Source organism: Cebus imitator, unplaced genomic scaffold (assembly GCF_001604975.1).
Source record: "Cebus imitator isolate Cc_AM_T3 unplaced genomic scaffold, Cebus_imitator-1.0 Scaffold0, whole genome shotgun sequence".
Classification (NCBI taxonomy): domain Eukaryota; kingdom Metazoa; phylum Chordata; class Mammalia; order Primates; family Cebidae; genus Cebus; species Cebus imitator.
The window spans coordinates 1799037-1825215 of NW_016107315.1; the positions used below are offsets into that span (position 1 = coordinate 1799037).

Consider the following 26179-nt stretch of genomic DNA (forward strand, 5'->3'; position numbering starts at 1 on the left):
TTATAGGCGTGAGCTACTGCATCCGGCCAGACAACCCTTCTAAACCCTCACTCTGGACACTGCTTCTCAACCTCCACCCCACGCTCTTGAAAGTACCCCTAATCCCTCTCCCCACATTTAGCTAACGTCTGTGCCACACTCAGCCCAGCTTTCTCTTCCTCTCCTACCCACCACCCGCTTGCTGCGTCCAACAGGGCTCGGCAGAGGCAGCTCCGAGCCAGGCCCCAGAAAGCAGGGTAGGAGGGAAGCAGAAGGCTTTTGGCTCTGCCTGGACCATGCCATAGGCCCTGCCTGGGCACTCTTGTCCCTGGGGTGGGCACCTGCCATGAGCGGATCTTCACAGGGTTTCCCAGCGTCCCGATTAGTGTGGGCTCGGAGGTGTGCGGGACATTGTGGCTCTTGAGCTGCTTGACCCAGCTGTCGTAGAGCACCGTGCGGTACTGGCCCTGGGGAGATGCCGGACTCAGGACCATCCCACCATCACACCCACAGAGACCTCCCAACTCCCACTACACCGCAGTGCTGGGCAGTTGCAGAGATCTGAGTCAGACACGGAGCCAGACACCTGCATTTTAATCCCACTTTGGGTGATTTCCTTGGCCTCCACAAACAGCCTTCATCTGTGAAACGAGCAATGCTAATGATGCCCGACTAAAATGGCGGCTATGAGGATTAAATGGGACACAGATGGCGTGTTTAGAACGGTGCCTCGCATGCAGCAAGTGTAGAAATGTGAGCTCTTCTATGTTCCCACTAGATGGCTTTTCTGCCTGTTTTGTACACTGCTGTATCCCCAGGTCTACAGCGCCTGGCTCAGAGAATGTGCCTGAGAAGTGCTTGTTGAATGGCTGAGTGAGGGAAGAGTCACCCGTAGGCTGCCTGTCATGGAGGCGAGGCCTCAAGGAAGAAGGGCATCTTTGGGAAGGCGAGGTTGTTTAGAGACAGAGGTGGGGACTCCTTACCGTGAAGGGGCCCAGGTAGGCCACAAAGCCAGCAGCTACCAGGACATCGCCGGAGATGTTGTTGAGCATGTACTGTAGGTTCTCCACCGTCTCCTGCCAGCGCACCTTCTCATCCGACAGCCCGTTGATGAGCTGGAGGGGCAGCCACGTGGGATGGGCTCTGGGAGGCTGGGCTGGGAGCCTGGGGCTGGCCCTGCCCACTGTAACACCTGGGGTTGCCAGGGAAGGGGTGTGGACAGCCACCCCAGGTCCCCCCTCCCGACACCCTGGTCCCTTCTGGCCCCTGTCTGGGCCAGGCACAGCTGAAGCCCTTGCGGGAGGAGGGTTCGCACCTTGCCAGCGCGGCCCAGCCGCTGCCCACACTGCTCACACTTCAGCTCCAGCTCCTCCTTCTTGGCGATGCATTCCCGGTACTTGGCCTGCATTGTGGCGATGCCATCCTCCACCTCACAAAGGCGCTGCTTTGCCTCATCCAGGATCCGCTGCGTCACCTCCAGGTCTTCCTGGGCCTCCCGCAGGGCTTGCTGCAGGGTGGAGGACACAGGGCTTGCTCACTGAGTACCGCCGGGAAGGGAGCCCACCCCCACCCCCACCCCCACCCCCACCCCCACCAGCTCCACTCAGCCCTCACCCGCTTGGGCTCCACGGCTTTGGCCACGAAGTGGTACTTGTGCATGGCGCGCACCCACTGGCAGATGGAGGTGCAAGCCTTGGACACCTTGGCAATGGCGGCTGGCTGGAACTCTTCATTATCAATGTACGGCTGGATGGCTTTGATCACCACGTCCCCAATGTTGTCCTGAGGTGGGAAGCCTGGGCCTTAAGAGGCTGCTTCTCAAGGGTGACAGGGGAGGGGCTCTGCCACAGGTGGGGCCTGCTGAGGGACACCCTGGCTTTTATGCCCTGTGCAGGCCTCAGTATAGATTATTTCTCCTGAAGGAACAACATAGCCCAGAAAGCCTGGCCAGAAAGGAAACTTCGGTTCCCAGGATTTTAGATAATATTATTAGGGAGGTCTTGGGACACTGTGGCAGCTTCAAGATTTCATAATACAGAAGGCTCCACTTAAAAGCTCATTTGAGGCCGGGCGTGGTAGCTCACGCCTGTAATCCCAGCACTTTGGGAGGCGGAGGTGGGCGGATCACGAGGTCAGGAGATAGAGACCTTCCTAGCTAACACGGTGAAACCCCATCTCTGCTCAAAATATAAAGAATTAGCTGGGCGTGGTGGCATGCACCTGCAGTCCCAACTACTCGAGAGGCTGAGGCAGGAGAATCATTTGAACCCGGGAAGTGGAGGTTGCAGTGAGCTAAGATCGCACCACTGTACTCCAGCCTGGGGGACAGAGCAAGACATTGTTTCAAAAAAAAAAAAAAAAAAAAAATTAAAAAAGCTCATTTAAAGGCAAGGGCTACTTCCTGAAAGCAAGACCATCAACAGATATTGAGATGAGTGAGTGGTTCTGATGCCCAACCAGGCTCATGTTCAACCTCAAGAGCCTACCTTATGCCCTGGGGCTCTTGTCCCACCCAGGGAGAGTCCAGCCCTGTAGTTCATAATAGGCCCAGGTATTTGCATTGCTCATGAGTTCCCAAAGTTCAGAGCTTGGGCCCAGGGGAGCATAAGCACTGGCTTGAGCACTCTTGGCTTGGGTGCTTCTCTCAGAGGGACTTGATTGGGCCTGTGGGGCCTCTAGTTTCCTGTCTGATGGGAGAGAAGGAGAGATGGAGTAGCCCATAAGGGGTCCAGATGCTACTGAAATGGGTGTGGGATGTGCCCAGGGCCTGATACTGACACACAGTGGATGGTGGCCTGTGTGGGATAGGCAGCTGTCCCCTAGCTAATTTCTGGGCTATAGAGGAGCCCCCCCCCAAAGGGACTATGAGCTCCAGGCTACCTAGCCATGGCACAGCCCCTGAGAGAGCACATGCCCAAGAATACTGATAGCCCCAGATGGACAGAGAAACCCAGAGACTGGATAGCTGAGCCCCAAGTGCTGAGGCTGAGGGAGAGAGGGGATGACTGGGCAGATGGCGAAAGTCTTGGCCAAGGCCTGGGGGTTGCTGGGATGAGAGGGCATGAAAGACAATCTGCAGGCTGTGAAGCCTTGGAATGACCATGGGTGACATCCTATGGGGCACAGGAGCCTGTCCAGGTCCCAATTTCCTCAATACTCTTCTGTGGGTGGGTCTGTCACCTACCAGACTGAGAACGCCTTGGGGCCAGGCTCTGATTCCAGCCATCTGCATGGCCCTTGGGGCCTTGTGTGGTGACGGTGGTGGGGAGATGGACAGAGAGAGATGGGACAGAGAGCCCTGCACATGCAGATGCTGTTGTTGGGGGCAGACTCCTCTCCAGCTTCACTGTCCTGCTGGTGGGCTCTGTCCTTACTCGCCGCCCGGGCAGGGTGCAGCATGCTCACCTTGTCAAACTTGAACAGGCTCTCGAGGAAGCGGCCCGGGTCCTGCAGCAGCCCCTTGCCGGGCTCCCAGTAGTCGTCCACCTTGGTGCCTGGTTTCTCTCCAGGCACTTTCTTGGGCTTGATGCCTTTCATGATACACACAGCTTCTATTACTAGCTTCACGCCCGGGGGTGGCCGCTGCATGGCACGTACCTGCAGGACCAGCCATCATGTGGGGAAGACCCACACTCAGTGGGCACCCCTGGACAGGGAACCTGCCAGAAAGGTTGGCCCTACCAACCAAGTCCCTACTACCACAGGACACATGCACACCCAGAGATCCACAGAGGTTGGCCTCAGCCCTCAGTTCCTCCTGCTCCCCCACCCAGGTACCCATGCTCCTACCTAGGCCCTGGGGACTGGAGCGAGGAGGGTGGGGCAGGCAGCTGGGTCCCAGGGGATGTGCAGAGGGAGGGCCTGAGGACAGGCATATGAGAGGGAATGCCAGGAGATGCCCTGCTGCTCACCTCAGTTACATCGTTCTTGTTGAGGTTGCGCAGGCTGGCCAGTGCCGCGTCCAGGGCTGGCAACGCCTCATCCAGGTCCTTCTGGGCGTCATCAGCAATAGCTTGTGCCTTCTTGGCCTTCTCGTTGGCTTTGATCTCCTCTGCCTGCACTGAATTCCGAGTCTCCTCGGCGATGGCCGTATCTACCTGGGGATGGGAGACACAGGCGTGTCCTCCTCCCTCCCTTTTCTCTTCTGAATCTGTCTCCCCAGATGGAAGGAAATGAGCGTTGGGGTGCCCTGTCCTCCAAAGGCCCACTAACTGTGACAGGCCAGAGAGGTCTGGGAATACCAGAAGCCCCTTTCACTTCCTGAGTGCTCACCATGCGCCTGGCATGTGGCTTGGGGACTTACAAGTTTGGATATAAATGCCCCACAGGCAGGGCCCCCTAAGGCACCTTCATGAAAGACAAAGACCCTCCTCCTGCCTTTCCTCCAGCTTCTTTCTATCTGCTGGGAAATTTTGCAGTGCACTGACTTTGCAGAGCAGGACACTTGACTATTCCTGCCAGAAAGCTGTCACGAGGAATATATAAACTGCAAAGTCTGCCGTGGGGATCAGGCCCTTCAACGCGGGGCCCTGTGCTGGGCAGAATCCGGGCTGTGGTTATTGGCATCATTTGGATTCCTCTGCCTTGCTTCTCGCTGACCCCCTGCCCAGTGCAGTGCCTGGTGTAGAAGAGCTCCTGGGCAGACATTCCATGACTAACAGATGGCTACTGACTGAGGAAGCTGGGGCACTCGGAGGCCAGACAACTTGCAGTGGCCAGGCAGCCAGCAAGCCTGCGCCTGTGTGGGGATGCCGAGCTTCCTCAGACAGAGTCGGGCATCAGGGAGGGGCCCGGGAGTACCCCAACCTTGATCTGCTCCATGGTGAGCATGGTGTCCTTGGCAGCCTCCTCCAGCAGGGGGTGCATAATCTCCAGCTCCTCCTGCATCTTGGCTATGTCCTCAGAAGTGCGCAGCAGCTGGGGGTTGGGGCACAGAGAGAAAAACAGGTGTGGCAGGGCACAGAGAGCGCACTGGGCCTGCTGGGCCGCCCTCATTCATGAGAGAGAGGTTGTGGCCAGCAGCTTCTGTGGCCCCAGGTTGCCCAGCCGACCCCAGAGGAAGGGTGTCAGTCCCCCAAGAATCTGTGGGGTGCCCTGCTTTGGTCTGGCCCTTGACTGGAAACTTTTATTCTTTTGACAAGGAAGGAAGCCACCCACTTCAACATTGTGGGCTGCGGTTTGAAAGGCTGAGCGTGGTGTCACCTGGCGTCAGGGCTGTGTGAGTGACCAGTCCGCAGGCAGCTGGCCTCATCCACAGGGTCTTGCTTGGGACCCACCTTGTCGAGGCCACTCTTCATGCGGTTCTTGGCAGTTTTCAGCTCCAGTTTCTTCTGCCCAATGAGGATGGAGAAAATATGAAGCAGCTCCAAGTAGCTCTTGGGGGTCACATAGTTGTGACGGGCCAGCTCTGCCAGGTACTCAGTGCACTTCTTGGACACTGACTGGTGGATGTACACACAGACCTGGATCTGGGGGAGGGAGACCACAGGTTCCGGCCTGGTGGAGGCCCCAGCAAAGACAGGGACTGGGTGCCCACAACCACTGCAGCCTGGGCCGAGGAGGGGGCCACGGCAGGAACCTCCATGTCTCGCAGACTCACTCTGTGAGCCTTACGACTTCCAGGTCGAGGTCATCTTTTGTGCAGGTGAAAAACCCCAGGCCCAGGGAAGTCCAGGGGTTAGTTCAAGTTCACACAGCTGTCAAGGGCAGGGCTGGCTTTGAACTTGGACCCAGCTCTGTCCCAGCTCCTGGCCCAGTGTTCTTGTCACAGCCCCATGCCCTGCCTCTCTCTGAGAGGCCTGAGGTATTTCTGCTTCAGAGGCTGGATCTCGGGGGAGAGAGGGCCCAAGGCCTCAGCACAGCTGGGTAAGGAAATGTTGGGACTGTCACTGTCTCAGGTTGGACCAGGCAAATCTACACCCCCACCTGTGGTCTCTGGAGTTCTTGGAAGAAAGCGTCATGAGGCCCCCAGGGAATAAGGGAAACAGTACCCGTGCAGCTGTGTGCCTAGCACCCTAGTCACTGTGATGACCTATGGTACTGCGCATTGACAAATGAGGAAACTGAGGCTTAGACAGGCAACACTGCCTGACCAAAAGCTTACCCTTGGTGGTGAGCCTGGGACTCTTACCCAGACCTTGGTGACCCTGAGCCCATGCCCCAAACCAGACAGTTCTCCCCAAGGGCTTGAGCTTCACCAAGACACCCACCAGTCCTTGGATTTCTTCATTGGAGGATTCCAGTTCTGGGATCTCATTGAGGAACATGGTGGCCACAGACTTCAGGGCCTCTGCCGGCCACTCATTAAACCAGTCGATGGTACAGCAGTTGACCAGGGAAGGAAACTGCCTCAGACGAGCTCGGAAGACCTCTCCAATAGGGCTGGGAAGCCGGGAATCCAAATGAGGTCCAGAGACACTGACTAGCGCCCCCATGAGCCCAGGATCTAGGGCCTTTACACAGCCCTGTGGCATGGCAGCCAGGACACAGCAGCACAGCAGCCTGGGCCCGATGGCATGATGGCCAGGCGCAGGCCACGTCTCCTCATCTCGGGCCCCAGTGCATAGGCATACAGTGTCTCTGGGGCCAGCCCCTGCACACACCCGCCTCCGCTTCCCCGGCACAGCTCGGCGACCCCTGACTGTACCTCATGCACAGCACCATGTGGATGTTGCTGCGCACGCGCCCAGTGTAGGCAGCCATGAGGTTGGCCTTGGTGGGCTGCAGGCCCTGCTCTTGGATATAGGTCCGCATGGCACTGACGATCTGGTCCTGTTCATCCGCATTATAGAGGTTGGGAATGTCACCAGAATTCAGGACGTTGTTGATGTCCTCCAGGAAGGATTCGTTCTTGATCTGGGGAAGGGTGAAGGGTTGGGGAGCTAAGCCCCTGCATGTTGGACTCCGTGACGACAGTCTCATTGAACCTTCACAACAGCTCCATTTGACAGACTGTGCCACTATGGCTCAGAGAAGTCAGGGCTCACACAAGTGACCTCATCAGAGACTAGCCTGTAGCCATAGTCTAGGACTTGCATCCAGTGGGGACTCGCCCCCATCCAGAAGCTCTGAAAACCAATGGGCTGTGGCAGGACCCTGGGTCCTCAGTGGGGGATTTGGCATCTTCCTCTTCGCCCCTCTCCATGCCTCAGTTTACTCACAGGAGGAAATCATGGCCATGGGCAGAAAGAGGTCCTTGCCCATCTCATCCAGCCTGAGCCTGGCTTGTGTTAGAGGGCATCCTTCCTTTCCTGCCTCACACAGTGACTGTCTCGAAGGGAGCTCTGAGGTTGGGACAGGGCTGGGAGCAGAGGGGCCTTTGGTCCAGGGTGGGGCATATTCAGGGGCTTCAGGCTGGGCCCCTTGGCCCAACCCTGGACCACCAGCCAGGTTGAAGCCTGTTCTGTCTTGTGACCCCAGGCAACCTCTCAGAGGTCTAGGGAGAAGCCTCATGCCTAGGGAGCCCCAGGGGGAGCAGGGAAGCCATGGATCCCCAGCCCTTTGGGGACAAGTCCTGTGGTCCTTGAGGTGGGACACCATTGGCCAGTGAGTGGGGTGCTATGCTACCAGGGCCTTCTTTACCCTTGGGGAATGAGTGATGATCTATGCTCCATCTTAGCTCTGAGAGGTTGGGTTTGGCCTTGTGCTCTCAACCTGCCCATCTGTGGCCCTATCTGGTCCTGGTGGTCCCCCTGAGATCTGCCCTGACTGACAGTGATCTGGGCGTGAAGGACTGACCACCTTCCGGGGTGCTACGCTCAGATGGGGCTGTGTCCAGTCCCCCTGGAGCCCTGCCCTCTGCTGTAGCGGTGGCACCTGGGTGTCTGAGAACAGGAAGGTGATGGGTAGGTTCTGCAGGCCCGCCTTGAGCAGGACCTTCTTGACATCCTCTCGCCATTCAGACATGCCGTAGTTCTTGGATAGTTCAATCTGGAAGCACTCATATTCAGCCCTAGAGGCAGAAGTTTGAGTTGAAGCACGCCAGGGGCTTGGGGCCAGGCGCTGAAGGGTGGCAGGTAGACACACCCTATCCCAATCACCTGGAGTCCTGCTCCCACCTGGGCAGACCTGCAGACCCTGTAGGTCCTGAGCCTATTCTTTTGCCTCCAGACCTTTGCCCAAGCTGTTCCTTCAGTCCTAACACCCTTACCTTCCATCCTTCCAGCTCTGATTCTGAGAGTGGCCTTGGCCCCTTCCCCTAGTAATCCCTCTGAGATGCTCGCACTACACTTCCCTCCCCAAGGTACTTCAGGGCACTGCTGCTGCCTCTCCTTGGAGCCTAGGTCCTGCTACCAGTCTTTCTAGAAGCTTGTGGGCTGCCCAGGCCTGCTGCAGGCTTGCCTCCACCACTGTGCAAAAGCATGGGTCTAACTGACCAGCCAGCCCCAGCCATCCACTGCCCAGCACGCCCCAGAGGTCCTCACATGTGCGAGGCGAGGCGTGTGAGGGAGCTGCGGCCACTGCCACCCACGCCCAACAGGAGTGCATTGCCCAGCGCCTGGCGCAGGGTACGGCTGATGCGGCAGATGTGGCTCATGGCATCCATGAAGAGGACCAGCTTCAGCTTGGCCGTGTTGATCTGGTTGTAGTCCTCCATGTACTCCTCGATCACCTGCGTCATCTGAGCACCAAGGCAGGGGTGGGGAAGGTGAGGTCTCTCTTACTGTAGGGTCTCCTGACTCCCCCTCCCTGACCCTACCGCCTTCTTTTCTGTCCTGACCGAGAAGCACAGGGTGCCTTGACTGCTCTGTGACCCGGCCAGCTGCATGTTTCTCCTGTAGGCTTGAGCCCAAGCTGAACATTCCCAGACACTGATAAACTTGCTTAGGTTGTTGCTCAAAACACTGAGGGACTGGCCTAGAGCAGTGGCTCTTTCGAGTAATCCTGTAATCCCAGCACTTGGGAAGCCAAGGTGTGAGGATCACTGGAGCACAGGAGTTCAAGACCAGCCTGGGCTACATGGAGAAACTCTAGCTCTACCAAAAAAATATAAAAATTAGCTGGGCATGGTGGCATGTGCCTGTGGTCCCAGCTGCTGGGGAGGCTGAGGTGGGACGATTGATAGAACGCATGAGGTGGAGGCTGCAGTGAGTCAAGTTCATGCCACTGCCCTCCAGCCTGGGCGACAGAGCAAGACCCAGTCACACACACACACACACACACATACACACACACACACACACACACACACACACAAAACCCACTGAGGGATCAATCATGTTGTCAGACATGTAGAAGCTGGCCCCTAGCCCACCCAAATTCCTTCAGCCCGCATGTGAATGCCATAACTCATATGACCTCCTCATCACAGACATACTGAGCTACGAGAACATCTCTGCTCTCCCCTGTATGATTCCCCTAATAATGCTCAGGACTGATTACCATGGCATGTAGTGCTTCTTTCTTTGGAATCTCAACCAGTCCAATCTAGTCATGGCTTGGGGCAGTCCCTTGTGGGAACCTGCTTGCTGCCACTTTTGGGGCAACTCCAGCCATGGGCTCGGCTGATCAGAACATCGTGTACCTCCCTCCCCTGATGGGGAGCTTGCCCGCCATGGCATACCCTGCTCCTCCTGTGCATGGGGGGGACACTGGGCCTTAAGAAGCCAGGTCCACCTGCACGAGGCCTGACCCAGGGATACATGGAGGCCTGAGAGTCGGGTCAGAGCCCTGCTTGCTCCTTTTGGAGCTCACCAGCTATGCTGGCCCTGGGTCCCTGGCGGGAGCTCTGGTAACTAGGAGAGGATGCATGTGGAGGGAAACTGTCAGGAGGCCTGCTTCAGCCATGCAGCTCTCGGGCCACCAAGTCAGTCCTCTTCCCTGCCTCCCTGGGGTCCTGACTGAGACCCGTGACCCCAGGCCCCTCCCTTGGCCCCCTGTGGAGGGATGACTGCCCCTGTGTCTACAGCCCGTCTCAGCTGGACCACAGGCTGGTCGTCAGAGACAGGCGAAGAAACTGGTACCCAGAAAGAGCACAAGTATGCCAGGAGTCTCCTGGAGCTGGCCTTCTTACCCCACGTCCTGGCCCTCCGGGTGTAGTGTGGCGGTGTGTTAGTGGTGACTGCAGGGGCCTGGGACCCAGGGGGCAGATTGAAGAGGAATTCACCAGGGGTAGGGCGCCTACCTGGGCCCCTCACCTTACTCTCGCTGGTGATGAGTTCATAGGACTTGACATCGGAGCCTGGTGACATGAAGTCCCCATAAAGGATGGGCTGGAAGGGGCAGACCTGGTTGAAGGTCACCTCCCACTGCTCCATGCAGCGCTTGAGGAGCTGGTCAAACCATCTGCGGTCCTCCTCATTCACCAGTCGGTCGCGGAACACGCGGCAGTCCTCGTGATACCACAGTCGCAGCAGCTGCACTTTGTCCTGCGGTAGCCCCAGCATCGGTGCCTGTCCTTGGTCCCCGGGCCCTCAGCCATCTCGCAAAGCAGCAGGCATGGGAGGGTGGGCGTGGCTCTCCCACCATGCCCCAGCCACCGTGTGCGGGGGCTGCTGGCAGGTGCAACTGCTGGCCAGCTGAGGATAGGATGGATGGCACAGTGCCACCTGGGCCTCCTCATTCCCAGCTCCAAGTCCAGCTGGCCAAGTGCCCTGTGGGCATCCGGCTCTGCTAGCTGGTCGCAAGCATCTCAAAGTCATCACTTCCATCTTTTAGCCCCCTGTGCTCCCCTCACCCCAAGCCTAGGAGGGATGCTTGATGCTCCTAACACCTTCCCAAATCTAACCACTCAGCAGGCCACACTGACATGACCCACAAACCTCCTCTGAACCTGGCCCCTCTCTCCATCTCTGCTGCCGCCTCTGTCCCAGCTTCCCCGCACCTCCCTGGGGGGCAGGACTCCCCTGTGGAAGCCCCCAGTCTTTTCTGTAGACTTGGTTGGCTACAGGGGTGGTTATAAGGCGAGGGCCAGCTTCTGTCCTGCTCACCCCATCTCTTCAGCTGTGGGCCCCACACACACTGACTGCTCAGTCTCATTCCTAAGTGCAGGTCTGTCTCCCGCCTGCCCCCACGGCTCCCCATTACACCCTCAGGATAAATGTAAGCTCCATGCTGGTCTGCCCACTGCACCTAGCACCTGGTCCCACCTCTACTAGTGCCCCTGACACCTGGTTCCCTGCTACACTTCCTCCTCCTTCCACCTGACTGTTCTGGGTTCCCAGAGGACACTCTGCTCCCTGTGCCTCACATGTTCTCATATGCAGGCCCACCGGAAGCCTCCCTTCTCCCTCACCTTGCCTTGGCTCCCGTGTGCAACCCCCATCTCACTCAGCACTCCTGACATGGGTTTAACCCACAAGACTGGGCTCAGCTGTACCAAGGCTGAGCTCTGGAAGGCCTGGCACCCCCCCTGTGCCAGGAGGCCCCACTCAGGACCTGTTTGAGCAGGAAGCCCTGGACTCCATGGGGCTGGGGAGGATGACAAGACAGTGTAGGCACTGGGGAGGGTGCCTGCCCGGTCCTCACCTCGACCTTGGCCGGGTCAGCCATGAGCATGCCTTGGAAGACCTTGGAGAGGTCCCTCAGGTTGAAGGTGTAGTGGGACTTGGCTGGAGTGGGCAGCAGCTGAGAGGTGATGGTGGCATACACTGTGATGGTGGCTTCCACAAGGGGCTCCGTGAGGTGGGCAATGTGGGGGGCCCCGGCTGGGGGAATAGGAGAGTGGCCTGGGTCACACAGCAGGGAGCTCCCTCTGCAGCCTCTGCAGGTCCTGACCTCCTTGCCTTTGCTGTGCTGTGCCCCCCACTAAGAGCCTCCCCCAGCCTGCAGGCTTGGATTCTATGTACCCTTTGGCCCCGATTCAGATGCCCCCAGCTTGGGGGAGATGAAGGATCTCCCACTCTGCACCCCCTTATATCTTTATACTGACATGGCCTGTTGGAGCACTGGGACTCATCAAGGAATTGGGGGCCCTCATGGGGTCAGTGCTGAGTGGGGCCATTACTGCCTTGTCCTGTGGAGGCTGTGCCCAGACTTGAACATTCCACCTCTGAGCCACATGTGGAGAGGGTTTCATGGTCTACACAGGGCTCAGGATGCCTAAGTGGGGGAGGCCTGGAGGGCTCGCTGACCTTAAGGGCTCACCACCCACTTCAGGGCTGGCTACCCCCAGACTGTATTTTCACCACTCACACATCTACTGGCCTGTTCTTTGAAAACTATCCAATTCTGTGCTGGGAACCCAAATTCTGTCAGTGGAAACTTGGTGAAGTGGAAAAAATGGAAAGAAAGGGCAGGAGAGGGTTTGTTTTGTTGACACAGGCACTGAGCACAGAGTGACCCAAACTGACACACTCGTCACCCTCAACAAGCAGACTTTCTTGTGGGGAAGGGTGACAATGAGCTATCAGCAAGTAACGAAGACAGCCAACAGGCAGCAAGGGCTATGGGCAGCCCTGCAGCAGGACAGGGGCCAGGGGAGGGCCAGAGTTGGGCTTGGGGGTGATTTTATAGGAGCACTTGGGGAGGCCTCGCTGAGGAAGGGGCCAGTCAAGCAGAGAAGTGAGATGCAAGCTCGCACATAACTGGAGAAAAATTGTTCCAGGAAGAGGGGACAGCAGGGCAAAGGCCCGGAGGTGGGGGCAGGCCCATCAGGTTAAGGACCAGCAATGAGGCAGTGAGCGGGAGACAGTGAGATCAAAGGGCTGTGGGGGGCCTGAAGATGGCTTTGCCTGCCACTGTCAGGGCCCGGGCTCTTGCCTGAATGAGATGGGTGAGAGAGGAGGACTGTGGCCTGGTGGGATGTTTTCATGGGTCCCTGCGGCCGCAAGCAGAGGATAGACCTCAGGCAGGTGAAGGCAGCCGCCTGGACACCACAGTGGGGCTGCAGCACTGGCCAGGTGGGCAAGAATGGGGTGGTGAGCAGTGGCTGATTGGGATGGGTTCTCAAGGGAGAGCCCCTGGGACCTCCTGACAGGTGAGCTGTGGGTGAGGGAAGGGGGATGCAGGATAGCGCCAGGGCTCTGTCTTGCTGGGAGCACCTGGAAGGATGGTGCTGCCAGCACCTGAGATGAGGAGTGCAGGGCACTCAGGAGTTGGATCTATCAGGTTCAGCCTGAGACGGCCTGTGGACAGGTGTGGAGTCAGGCGTTCAGGGGACACGGCTGGGCTTAGGACATGGACTTGGGAGTTGCCAGCACAAAGATGGTTTTTCCCCATCAGAGGCGGATGGGACTGTCTGAAGGCAGTGTGGTTGGAGGGAGAAGAGGCTGGAGACCAAGCCCCAGTCCCTCTGAGAATGGGAGACCAGGGACCGGGCAGGCCTGAGAGAAGCCTGCTGCAGGAAGGGGTCATCTGCCTGCCGGCACTACGGATGCCCAGGAAGGTGAGGAAAAGGTCTGAGCACTGATCTGGCCACACAAGACTGCTGGTGACAAGAGTACTCTCAGCGGGTGAGGGGGCATTCATAGGAAAGTAGGAGGTGAGCGCGGGCACAACAGGAAGAGATAACACTTTGGAGGTGTTTTGCTATCAAGGTGAGCAGAGAGGCAGAGATGGCCCGGGGCAGGTGGGAAGGGGGCCCAGAGAGGCTGTTTTGCATTTGTGGTTAAGATGGAGAATGGGGCCTGTTTGTGGAAGGCCAAATGGAGAAGGGAGTGCTGGTGTTGGCGGGGAGGAGCCACAGAAGGGAAGGCAGGGCCCCAAGGGCTGGATGCAGGTAAGCAGGTGGGTGTGGACCCAAAAGGGAGCTGTCTTCCGAAAGCCTCTTTCAGCTGAGGGCAGGGGGAGGAGGTGAGCCTGGGCAAGGACAGTGACTGAAGTGGTCAGCCGCCCTGCTGCATCAACGGGCAGATTCACCACAATGCCTGCCCCACACAAACCTCCTCCAGCTTTCCAGCACACACCTGCTCCTTCGAGTCCTGTTCTTCACACACAGTGGGAGTTTGCTGGAGTCCCTTATTCATGCATTCATTTTGCATTTAATTTGCACCTATCATCAGCTAGACACTAACACAGGCATGGAAGGGCCAGCTGACTATAAGAATGGCTGAATGTGCCTACGGGGCAGCCAGTGCCTATGTCAGCCTTCGCTCTGCCACCCAGTGGCCCAAGGTCCCTGCATGAGCCTGAGGATGTTTCACCATGGCGCCTGGTCCCAGCCTCAACACACCCAACTAGAGCCCAGAGCACACGCTGGAACCAGTGCCCCTTCCCACCCAGGCCCTCCTGGGCCCCTGCCCAGGCCCACACTTACGCGCAGGCTCCCGGTAGCTTTTTTCTCCAAGGAGTCCAGCTAGGGGGTGGAGGGAGGGACACGGGCTTGGGATTAGGCGGACCTCTTGCTGCTCATCCTGGCCTGGGAAGCTCCCAAAGCAGCCACTTGCCACTCCCCAACCCCTCTCAGAGCAGCGTTTCCCCACTTCCAAGCTGGACATGCAGGTAGGTCCTGCCTAAGCCCCTGGAGGCAGGGCAGGCCAGGCCAGAGGGCAGGAGGCCTGAGCTCCATCACCCACCATCTGGCACATGCCAAGCAGAGTTCAAAAGTCAGTGTGCATTGGGAGGGAGGGAGGATGGGGGGGGAAACAGCATCTTGGGGTAAGCTTTTCCCCAAACCCTGTAAAGGATCAGAGACACTCTGTCCATCCTATCTTGTGGCTTTTCCTGATTTCCAAAGCAACATGCCTCCACCAGAGTTTCTGGGCAAGTACTAATGTATATGTATGTTCGTATGTGGGTGAGCGCATATGTGTGTATCATACATCCGGCAATCACCATGTGCCAGGCTTCATGCTAGCTGCACTACATGCAATATCACACTTAACCCTCACAACTTGGAATGGTAGGTACAGGTGAAGAAACAGGCTCAGAGAGATTCATGAACTGCCAGAGGTCAACTTTCTGGTGGCCACTAACTGTCCTTGTTGTGGTCTCCCTGGCCTGGGCTTCTGCCTTTGTCTGTGCCACCCGCACCAACACTCACCCATCCAGTTGCCCAGGATGGTGGAGAAGATGCGTTTCTTGCTGACCTCATCCATCTCGGTGAAAGACAGGTAGTTGAAGTGACGCGTCAGCCGAGGGGTGACGTTGTTCCTCCCTCCACCTGGGGGGCCCATGGCGCAGACAAAGTTGATGTCCACTAGGTTCTTGAAGGTGCCTGGAATAGGGGCAGGAAGTCAGGAAGGGCCCTGGCCAGGGCTGCGTGATGACCTCGTGGCCCCTTCTCCATATAAAAATTCAAAATTATACTTTACAGCAGTATTGGAATAAAGACAAAACATCAATATTACACATGAAAATTTTTCTTTGTCCTAAAAGTTCATCCTCCTCCCCTTTAATTTTAAGAGAAATTAAAACATGTTTGTGGGTGCCTTAAAATACTGTAGGTCTTCAGCGCTACGCCTCCTGTGCCCCGGCACAGCACGCCCAGCCCTTGCCCTGTGAGCCAGGCCGGCCATACTCACCGATGACCTTGCGGTCGTACCAGCCGCCGTGGTCCATCCACTGACGCAACAGCTCGATAGGTGGCTGTGCGCCATACGTCTCCAGGGCTGGCATGTTCAGGTCATCAATGAAGAAGATAAAGTTGCGCCCCAGAGGTGGCCCAAACACACCTTTCCGCCTGAGGGGAGGGGCTGGGTGAGCCCAGCACCCACAGGCACCAGGTCCTCTGAGAACCCAGGGGCAATGGGGTGGCAGCTCTGCCTCTGGGAAGCTCTTGCTAAATTTCAGCCTCCTCCTAATTGCTAGATGTCTTGACCCACTCTCCGCCTTGTTCTGAGTGTCCTGGGACAATTGGGACTGGCTGACCTGAGTCTGAGCTCCCTCAAAGTGAATCTTTCCTCCCAGGCAGACGGACAACAGGCTTCTCACAGATAGACCCAGGGCCCTGCCCGAGGTCCCAGCCAGGGAGACCACCCGCCCGCTGACTGGCTCAAATAATTTGGTGGAGAGGTGAGACAGCAGCTGGGTGGGCCAGGCTAGGGGGATGCGGGGCTGAGAAGGAGGGTGGGGGTGCCCTGCCTCTTGTCCAGCTTGCTGTCGATCAGGTCCTGGGTCTGGTTGGCTGAAGTGCGGGCTGAGAAGGTGAGAAAGTGGCTGACATACTCCAGCGCCAGGTTCTTGAGGAGCTTGTTGGAGATGGTGAGCGTCTTCCCAGTGCCTGTTGGCCCAATGCACAGTACCTGGCAGAGTGGGGAGGGCACAGAAGGAGCCTGCAGTGGGCCGGGTGCACAGGAGGAGCTGCCCCCAAGTCAGTATGGGAGGCTGGCCAACCCCCGCATGGGCCTTGGGGAGGGCAGAGGCAGGGCCTGGGGGCACTCACGGGCTTCTTATTGGTGAGCAGCTTGTCCAGCAGGTAGGACATCTGCACAGTGTCCATGGTAGGCACAATGATGTTGCAGTAGCTGGTGTCTGGTACTATGGTGAATGGCGCTGAGGAGTCCATCCACTTCACCCAGGCAACCTGGAACCACAGGTGGCTCAGTGGTGGGCCTGGAACCCCTCCCTGCCCCACTCCTGGCTGCTACCCTATGGCCAAGGGTGGCAGGGCCAGGAGCTGCACTGCTGGGCTTTGGCAAGAGGGTCCAGGTGCAGGGCTGCTTCCGGCGGAAATGGAAAGTCCTGTGCCCTGCCTTCTGCATGGGGAGGGGGATGCAGAAAGGGGGGCAAAGGCCAAGAATAAGGGACTCTGAGCACAGCTGCATAGAAGGGGTCTCCCTGAATGCAGCTGCCCAGGTTGGGGGCTCCCTAAGGACTGCCAGGCCCTGCGTCTCTGCAGAAAGGAGACGCTCTGGGAATTGAACAACCCAGAATGCAAAGGTGTTTGCTGCTTAGTTTCAGGCTACACAAGAAATGTGGGGGCCAGAACCATGGGCGCTGGTGTCGGCTGGAAGCCGAGAGGCTGCTGGGTCCAACACCATCCCTGCCTTCAGAAATCCCTCCACTCACAGCCAGCCCTGACCCAGCTTGCAGACGTCCCCGGATGGGGGCCCACTGTGGCCAAACCAACACATCCCATGGGCACAGTCCTAACCATTAGACCCAAATGTGCCCTGGGACACCCCAGCAGGATCTTGCACAGTAATGGACAGCTCTCTGCAGATGCCTTTCCACCTCTGTCCTCCTGGGCTAGGGTCTTGACCTTGGGATGAGGGTGGGCTCCTGGAGCCCTTGCTAGCTGATAGTGGGAATGAGGACACTGAAGCAGGCATCAAGAGCTTGCCCCCCAACCCTGGGGAGCCCAGGCTCTGGGAAAATGGGGCTTTTAAGTGGAACTGGAGTGGCCAATCCCTGGGCTCAGCAACAATGTGGAAGAAGCAGTGTGTATGGCTGGTAAGGGAGGTACTCAGAAGTCTCCCCTCAGCCCAGCCCCAGGGTCAAGTACAGCTCTGCCACATCTGGAAAACAAGCACAGTAATAACCACTCTGCAAGGCCATGAGGATTCATGAGATGATGCGTATAATCCCGCCTGAGACCTGGTGGCCATCAACATGACTGCTCCCTCTGGCCATAATTCATTGCGGGAACAGCTGCCACCCAGTGGTCCCTCCCTGTGCAGTCTCTGGGATGGGCCTGTGGCCACCTGCTTGCGCTCCTCCTCTTCATCCTCATCCTCGTTGGTGCCGCTGATGCCCGCGTCCTCCAGCCTGTAATCGAACACCAGCCCTTCTTCTGGGAAGAGCAGAGTCAGCTGCCAGGAACGAGGAGGAGAAGCAGGCTGTGAGACCCGGTAGCACTGAGGCTCCCCCTCCCGGGGGGCTGCAGGCTCTCACCTGTTCATTCTGCATCTTGAACCTTAGCCAGTGGCTGAAGCTGGCACGGCCATTGCTATCCCCAGTGGCACCTACGCTCCAGATCAGGGAGAAGATGAACCAGGGCTCGATCAACTCTACGACGCGACTCAGCTTTTCAGAGGGTATTTTCTTGAGGCCCTGGGGATAGAGGGAACAGTATCAGGAATAGTATCGACGCCCGAGGAAGTGGGGCTGGGACATATCTTGACCTCTGCCACACAGCTTTGTTTCTCTACAGCCAATTGGGCAGGTGGTCTGGTGACCCACGTTGCACCAATCCGAGTCTCTCTTCCAGGCCCTGGAGAGCAAGGATAATGGTGGGCGTAGAGGGACCAGATGCATCCAGCCTCACTCTCAGGGCTATACCTCTCTAGGCAGAAAGGGCTTGAAGAAGCAGTCCAGCAGCTTCAGGAGGCTCATGGTCAGGTTGCCATTGGTCGAGGTGATCACCTCCTTCACTGAGGACCGAACGAAGGAGATGGATTCCTGCAGGGAGCAGGCACCCAGTTCTCATGGCGGGTGGCCACAGGGCCCTGCTGCCCCGCCAGGGTCAGACATACCCATGGCCTCACTCACCTCCAGGAAGCTGACAAAGAGGACCTGGAAATGCTCCTCGTAGGGCTTCAGCAATGGGGGCAGCTTCCTTAGCCAGCACTCGACGAAGGGCATGAGCCCCAGGATGCTGGGCTCCAGGTACACCATACCACAGCGGGAGACCGTGGCTGGCGAGGCCACTGCCAGGTCTTGCACCTCAAACATCATGGTCATTGCCTGGTGCCAAGATGAATGGCATGAGTGGGCTGGCTGCCAGTCCCCAGGCCTGGAGAAAGGGCTGCAGGGCTCTGGGGAGGGGCTGCACATCCTGCAAGTGGGAGGCGTGGGTAGGCTGTGGGGCAGTGGCAGTGTTGGGTGGGATGCAGGAACCGCTGGGTCCTCAGCTGATAGTGTGGCTCTCCCTGGAGCCCTGAGGAAGATCCCAGGTCAGGAGATTCCTGGGCTTCGCTGGCCAGACTGGGGTCAGGGCATTTTGGGGTCCCTGGAGGCCTGGGGACATCTGATGGAAACTGTGTATTTTGCTCCAGAACCCCCCACCCCTGTGCACATGGACACAGGTCCACACTGGCTTCCAGGTATTTGCTCTTAGAAGGATTCAAGAGCTGGACTCAGTGTAGACGCGTGAGCTGCTCTTGCACCCAAGCCACAGCCCTCTTTCTCTGACAACTGCCCCTCACACACCAGGCAGGTCCCCGTGGTGGTCTATACCACCCATCCCCCAGACCCCGGGCACACTACCAGGGCCAGGCACACACCTGACCCAATGGGGAGACATGGCTGAAAGTGGGCCTGGGAGGCAAGAGGCACCCTCAGCCAGGGAGCAGTGTGGCAGTCATCCTCATGGGCTCAGAGCACAACAGAAAGAAGTTCTGGGCTGGGTGGTGGCTCACACCTATAATCCCAGCACTTTGGGAGGCCAAGGCGTGCAGAACACAAGGTCAAGAGATTGAGACCATCCTGGCCATCATGGTGAAACCCCGTCTCTACTAAAAATACAAAAATTAGCTGGGCATGGTAGTGTGTGCTTGTAGTCCCTGCTGCTCGGGAGGCTGAGGCAGGAGAATCGCTTGAACCCAGGAGTTGGAGGTTGCAGTGAGCAGAGATCGTGCTACTGCACTCCAACCTGGCACCTGGTGACAAAGCAAGACTCTGTTTCAATAAAAGAAAGAAAGAAAGAAGAAGATCTGTGTAAAGGGTGCTCTGAGCAACAGTGCGGGACATCCTGAGGTGCAGGAGCTCAGGCCAGGGAGGGGCACTGGGAGCTGAGCCTAAGCTCCTGCTGAGTCACGGTGACAGCCTGAGATGCACCCATGGCCCTGAGAGACAGGAGTGAGAAGGCAGAGCCTGGCCAGCGTGGTGCAGCCTCCAGGCCCACCCAGCCTTGGAGGAGAGGAGAGTGGGCAAGCGGACAAGTGGGCGCACCTCCGTGAGCTTGATGATCTCCCCGGAGCTGAGGCACAGCTTCTTGTTGTCGTCTAGCACTGTGTTCATGTTCTCAATCCAGACAGCGTCCACTGGCCCATCAAACATGTACCACTTCTTGTTCATGTCGGAGGCGATGGCCCCCACCCGGATGAGCGAGGAGAAAATCCCATCTGTCCTGCAGCGCCAGGGAGGAGAGGGCTGGAGACACCAGGGAGGCAGTACTTCCCACACAGCTGGCTCCCAGGGAAGCCTGGCCGCTGGGTGGGCCAGCTCTGCTTTACGTTTCCCTACAATATCTTTGCTCTTTTAAAAATTGTAATATCCCAGCACTTTGGGAGGCCGAGGCGGGTGGATCACAAGGTCAAGAGATAGAGACCATCCTGGTCAACATGGTGAAACCCCGTCTCTACTAAAAATACAAAACATTAGCTGGGCATGGTGGTGTGTGCCTGTAATCCCAGCTACTCAGGAGGCTGAGGCAGGAGAATTGCCTGAACCCAGGAGGCGGAGGTTGCAGTGAGCCGAGATCGCGCCATTGCACTCCAGCCTGGGTAACATGAGTGAAACTCCGTCTCAAAAAAAAAAAAAAAATATTGTAATAGTGGTACTCAGAGACCAGACCAAAAATAAAAATAAAAATAAAAATTATAATAGGAAAAATGTGACTGTTTGGTGTCACACGGTGTAATGAAAATATGTGCTTATGTCCCTGCCCTGCTGAATCCCTGCTGAAGCCCCATTAAAGGTGAAATTCCAACAGGAAAAAGGGAGCAGGGGAGGAGGCCACAGCAGAGATGGAGGCAGCGTAGCTCTGGGAGACAGTGGACAGGATGGAGGAAGGTAAATGGTAGGTAGGGCAGAGAAGGCAGCGTGATGAGAAGTGGCCAGATCCTGCCTCAGCAGAACCAGGGGTGGGGGGGGGGACCTGTGGGGAGGGGCGCTCAGACCTCAGACCTCAGAGGCAGCACATGCCACCAGGTAAGGGGCCAGGAGGGCTGAAAAAGATGCTCTGCTGGGCCCAGACTTAGGCTCCCGAGCCTTCTCCTAGGCCCACAGGCACGCTTCCTTGTAAAATCCACTTTCCACAAAAAACCCTGAGAAGTCAGTTTGGCCAGAATCCTTGATATCTGATCACTCTTGAGGCTCCTCCCCTGCACACCCCCAGGTGACAGGTCTGGTTACCCAGAGGCCCGTCTTCAGTTGGAATCCTGTTAGGCTGATTTAGCTGGAATCTCCCCCATCCCTGATGTTTCCTCTGGATTTTCTACCTACTGACGCTCACCCTGCCCCTTGACTAGAGATTCCCACTTGCCCACGTTGTATTCAGAGACCAATCTCTCCCCACAACTACAAGGCCCCAGTGCAATGGTCCCTGTGCCTGTCATGCTCCTGAATACGTTCTTCCTTGGCATGCTTTAAAAAGAATGTGGGAAGTAGAAAAGTTCCTTTTTAAAGTTTCCTTTCTTATTAAAGAATAAGTGTGCTGATAACTTTGTTAAGCCCTATCCTATGTAGCTGTTAGACATGCCTTGCTTACAGGCACACAGTGCATTCTATGTCCTTATATTTTAACCAAGATATCTGTGCTGGACATGATTACAGGCATGTCCCAGCTCTCCATTGCTTTTGCCTGTTTAAAAAAGTTTTCGGTTATTAGCCAATCGGGTTTTAGTTTAGATTGTGAGGTCTGATTCCAGCCAATGGAGATCAGACACAGCAGTAAGGATAAACCCAAATGCGTAGGGAATAAATTTTTTTGTTTTCCTTTGTTCATCGTACTCTTCTGGCACGATGACGTGGCATGATGGCTAGTTAGAGTACCCTTCCTGCAGCCCAGGAAGTAAAAATTGCGTTGCTGAAAGATCCTTTGTCTCAGTGCTAATTTTTCTTTGTGGCACAGAGCATCTATTTCCAACAAAGAATCATTGAATATATATATTTTTCTTTAATAGGGGACATTTTTCTGGTCTGACCCCCAGGCTCCCCACCTACCTACATAAGAGACTGGAGTGGATATGGGGGAGAATCTGCACCAGAAATGGGAGAAGCAGTACAGGTCCACATTGTGGAAGGTGGGAGACTGTCCCTTCCCAGTGACCATCCCCTACAGGGCTCCCAGAGCACTGGCACCAAGCAGACACCCCTAGCAGAGAACTGGAGACTCTTCTCTGGAGAAACAGACTAGCCTTAGAGAAAAGCCCCTCAGGCGCTGATGTTGCAGCAGTCTCCTTCCATCTGCCCTTCTCACATCTCAGCGCACTTCCCCTAAACTGCATACTCTGGCCTGGGAGCAGGGGCCCGGAGAGGGCCCACCAGCTTCTCTCAGGTCATGACAGCCACCAGATACTTCTGAGGCACCCAGCACAGTAAGTCATTCTTGCCTTACCATAATCATGGTGCCATTATTGTTCCCACTTTGCAGAGAGGGAACCATGGCCTGAGGGGTGAGGAGGATCACTCAGTGAGGAAGTAGAATGGAGAAAAGAATCCCAGGCATGGGGCTGCAGAACTCAGCCTTCCACTGGGCTGACGGAAGGAGGGGTGTCCGTGGCCCACAGCCTCCAGAGCTGGGCATCACTGGCGGGGCTAGGGAGTCACTCACCACTCATGGGTGAGCAGGTCAAACTCCCCGTACAGCTGACCCATTGTGATGGACTTGGGGTTGAGAACGTAGTAACTGACAGCCTCATAGATGCCACCACTGATGGATGGCTGCCCTTTCAGTGACGTCATGGCAGCTGCCAGGACTCTGTAACACTGGGGAGATGGACTGCCTGAGAGTGAGCCTCTGGGCTCCCGGAGAGTAGGGCTAGAGTGGGCTGGGGACCATGGGGAGGGGGAGGGGTATTATACAGGCCGAGGGGCACAAGTGGTCTCCAACCGCTGTTGAAGCCGCACCCCCCCAAAGGCCCACTGTCTGGGCACTGGCTGCCAAGCTTAGCTCTGCTTACAGTACTCTTCCCGGAGCCTGTGGGGCCGACAAGCATGAGGCCATGCCGCACCACTGTGGTCTCGTAGAGCTGGATGCACTTGGTCAGGAAGCCTGCGGGACATGGCAGGTGGCCCAAGGGTCAGAGCATGGGCTTGAGTTCTGGTCACACCACTAGCTTGTGTGACCTTGAGTGAGTCACCACACTCCCTGAACCTCAATTTCCTCATCTATAAAATGAGGGCAGTGGTAGCACCTACATCATAGGCAGGGGCAGGTGAAGCCTGAAGCACAGAACTTGGCACAGAGTAGAAACTCTGTACATGCCAGCTGTTATCTCCACTGTGACCACCATTCCTTCATAGCCGTTGGTCAGGTGGCCAGCCACCACCAGCTTGCTCAGTGCCGGTTGTCACAGGCCCCAATGTCAGCCGCAGCCTGCTGAGAGCACCACCCCAAGTGCATGCTGGCTTCTATGGGCAAACTCCAAGGAACAAGATCTACAGAGATAGCTGCCAGCAGGCAGGGGCCAGGCCCACAGGGGTAGGGAATAAGTGCCTCACTTTGGCCCAAGAAGGGTGGTGGTGGCTATGGCCCTGCAGGTCTGGCGGTCCTTGCCAAAGGGACAGGGGCCAGTTAGCAAGGGCTGGCGAAGCTGACCTAAGGCTGTGAGGGAAAGAGTTTGAGGCTTTATTCAACAAGTCTGCTGGGGCCTGGGGTGAGGAGGTGACCACAGAAGGAAGCATTCAAGCTGCACGTAGAATTGAAGCGCAATGCAAGGCACCAGGAAGAGGCCTTGCAGGGCTGAGCAGGAGCAGGTCAACTGCCCGGGGCTCAGAGGAGGGCCCTGTGTGGCCAGGGTGACTGGGCATGGCTTCCTAGAGGAGCTCCTCCCGCAACCCCACCAAAGGACCAGCTGGAGGGGGTGGCCCAGCTGGGAATGAACTGAGACCCTCATCCTACTACGAGGGGCAAGGGTTCAGGGTGAGAGGGAGTGTATTTGAGGGCAGTGTCCCCCACAGCCCTCCCAGGCACACAGTGGCCTTTGCAACAAGTCAGTGAAGAAAGGGCCCAGATGTTTTTTCTTTAGCACAATAGCACCAGGGGTGTCACTTGACAAGGAACACGGGCAAGTCCTCCAAGGGGGATGGAGCCAAGAGGCCCCTGGAAGAGGGGAGCCGTGGCTGTGGTGAGGTGAGCTGGGGTGTGAGGAACACGGCCTTGAAGCTCCAGTCACACACCACTGAGGGTCAGGGCCTGATGAAGCAAGGCCCAAGAAGAGCCCAGGGCTCTCAGCCCACGCGGGAAGGAGGTCTCGGGGAGGGGACTGTGCCTGGTTCCCCACCACCAGGTGGATTCTGATGGAGACCCGGCTGGACACCCACCCTGCCCCTGAATTGCTTGGCTGAGAGCCCGGGCTGCAGCGTGCTTGGCCAGGTATAAGGGCCCTGGGGCTGTACTGTCCTGTCTCTATCTTCCTGACCTGGACTCCAAGGTGGCCAGGGCCAGCCCCTCTGCAAACACCCAGGACCCGAGGCTCACCCTCCACATCCTTGAGGCTGCTCTTTCTGCAGGCCTCTCGGATGGCCTTGTCCAGGATGCCGTAGTCTGTGTCCTCCTCCTTGATGGTGGGAAACAGGTCAGACACGATCCCAGAGAAGAGCTTGAGGTCATCCTGCAGGAACTTGGGCACGTTCACATCGCGGATGGCCCGGAGGCAGATCAGCTCCTACAGCAGGTGCCGGCCGAGCCTTCAGGGCGGGTGGGCCAGCTGCCCTCTAGCTGCCCAGGAGCCCTCCCGGAGTTCCACTCCCGGAGCCCTGCTGGGTGGAGCTCACCTCATTCATGCTGGGGTTTTCTCGCTTGAGGTTCCCAGCAGCCGAGATCACAGTCTTCACGGCTCTCATCCCGAAGTCATAGTGATCCTGTTGCCGTACAGAAGGAGGTGTGGATAAGCACTATCCCTCTCTGGGGCTTCTGCCTGGAATACTCTGCCTCCCACCTGGCAGCTGGCCAAGTCTCATCACCAGCTCACAGCACTTCCCTTGCAGACTCTCGGGGACCACCTACATGCCTAGCCTGGGCAGTGCACCTTCTTTGGGCTCCTGGGGCTTTACTGTCCTGATAGCCCTCTCCTTTACCCCATACCCATCCTGCATCCTTTGGTCACGGTCCCAGCACATGGCCAAGGGCAGGAAGGCACTCTAGTTGTGTTGGAAAAGTGAATGAAGGAGTTTCCCATCTGTGCAACAATCAGCTTGGCCTCGGTGGCCCTTGAGCTTCCTTCTAACATTCTCCCATAATCTCTCTCCAGACCCATCTTTTTGGCCACACCACCGTGGTTTCCCCCCACCCCCAGTCTCTTCATTACACAGCAAGTGAGTTGGAAATAGTTAAATTAATCATTCTGTCCCCTGGTGCTCAACCAAGAGGGCTCCATCTTGACCCAATCCACAGGCTAGCATATGTTCCAGAAATCTTGGACTTGGAGCTGCAAGAACAGGCTGGGCTTGACTCTGGGTCATTTCTACTTGAGAAGGGCTGAGTGCATTTCCAAAACCATGTTGAATAGTTGCTCTGATGTGCGGTGGGGAGCATTTTGGAAAGAAGGGTGTGTGGGAGTGCTGGCACCCAGGAGTACACTGTGATGAACTGCCGCTCCTTTAACTGGTGACCCACTGCATCTCTTCCAGCTCATAGATTTTGGTGGACTGCATCTGGCCAAAGGTATGACTGATTACTCCTGGCCACAGTGATTTGTGTTCATGGATGAGCAGGTGACCCAGAGAAGGCCCATTAGGGTGACACCAGGGATTTTTTTCTGAAATCATGATGGAAGAGAAACTAAGTTGCTAGCATGTCAGCCCAGAGGTGGGACTCATCTCTGCTGCTACAAAGTGAGGGCCTGCCTGGAAACCAAGCTGAACAGCAAAGCTTGTCCACCAGCACTGGTGCCTGGGCCACCCCATCTACCCTTGGAATCTGGGCTCAGCATGCTGAGTGGAAGGACTGTGGTGCTGGGAGGTTTGGAGGGTCTGGCTGTCCTGCTGTGGTCCCCACGAGGCCCAAGTGCACTTGCTCCCCAGCGTGGGGTTCTTGGCTCCTGGTGCCCTAATGATCAAGGCCCTTGCATCTGAACTAGCCACATGGGTGTCTGTTCTAACTCTGCTGTGTACTGTGTGAGCCTGGCCAGATCCTTAGCTACCTAGGACCTCAGTGTCCTCAGCTGACAAATGGCATGTAACTCCTATCTCCAAGGGTTGCTGGGAGAAGCCCACAAGGTAATGCCTATAAAGCACTGGGGACAGAGCCCAGCCCTCAGCGGGTGCCCTGGGGGCTGGGAGCAGGCAGAGGTTCTCAGACCCTGGAACCCCATCAGGGCAGGACCACACCTGGGAGCTGAGCTGCTCAGAGGACAGCTTGAAGGTGGTTGTGATCTTCTTTGCCAGCACATTGGCCTCATTAAAGCCAAAGGAATAGAGGGAGATCTCAGCAATCATGGCGTAGTCCGGAACCATCATGGCCACGGGTCTGAAAAGCGCCTGGGGCACAAGGTGC

At 57.0% G+C, this 26179-nt stretch overlaps 1 protein-coding gene across 3 annotated transcripts in view; it reads right to left on the reverse strand.

Annotated features, from left to right (window-relative positions):
* The window catches only part of DNAH1 (dynein axonemal heavy chain 1), an 83186-nt gene that overhangs the window by 10226 nt on the left and 46781 nt on the right, over nt 1-26179 (reverse strand). For 2 of the 3 annotated variants that reach the window (XR_001829297.2, XM_017542528.2), the window contains exons 33-61: nt 26014-26163; nt 24460-24546; nt 24164-24350; nt 22644-22735; nt 22295-22449; nt 19690-19867; nt 18289-18483; nt 18079-18198; nt 17692-17850; nt 17502-17609; nt 16241-16381; nt 15940-16100; nt 15378-15538; nt 14900-15070; nt 14174-14212; nt 11446-11624; nt 10116-10346; nt 8403-8599; nt 7795-7930; nt 6626-6834; nt 6189-6360; nt 5256-5447; nt 4786-4896; nt 3891-4076; nt 3385-3576; nt 1594-1761; nt 1295-1486; nt 963-1094; nt 321-446 (exon numbers count right to left, since the gene is read on the reverse strand). Coding sequence is in view for 2 of the 3 variants with exons in the window: in XM_017542528.2 (XP_017398017.1) it covers nt 321-446; nt 963-1094; nt 1295-1486; nt 1594-1761; nt 3385-3576; nt 3891-4076; nt 4786-4896; nt 5256-5447; nt 6189-6360; nt 6626-6834; nt 7795-7930; nt 8403-8599; nt 10116-10346; nt 11446-11624; nt 14174-14212; nt 14900-15070; nt 15378-15538; nt 15940-16100; nt 16241-16381; nt 17502-17609; nt 17692-17850; nt 18079-18198; nt 18289-18483; nt 19690-19867; nt 22295-22449; nt 22644-22735; nt 24164-24350; nt 24460-24546; nt 26014-26163 (4527 nt within the window). In the remaining variant the exon portion in view is untranslated. The remainder of the gene's footprint in view (nt 1-320; nt 447-962; nt 1095-1294; nt 1487-1593; nt 1762-3384; nt 3577-3890; nt 4077-4785; nt 4897-5255; nt 5448-6188; nt 6361-6625; nt 6835-7794; nt 7931-8402; nt 8600-10115; nt 10347-11445; nt 11625-14173; nt 14213-14899; nt 15071-15377; nt 15539-15939; nt 16101-16240; nt 16382-17501; nt 17610-17691; nt 17851-18078; nt 18199-18288; nt 18484-19689; nt 19868-22294; nt 22450-22643; nt 22736-24163; nt 24351-24459; nt 24547-26013; nt 26164-26179) is intronic. The other variant, XM_017542620.2, reaches the window with a different exon arrangement.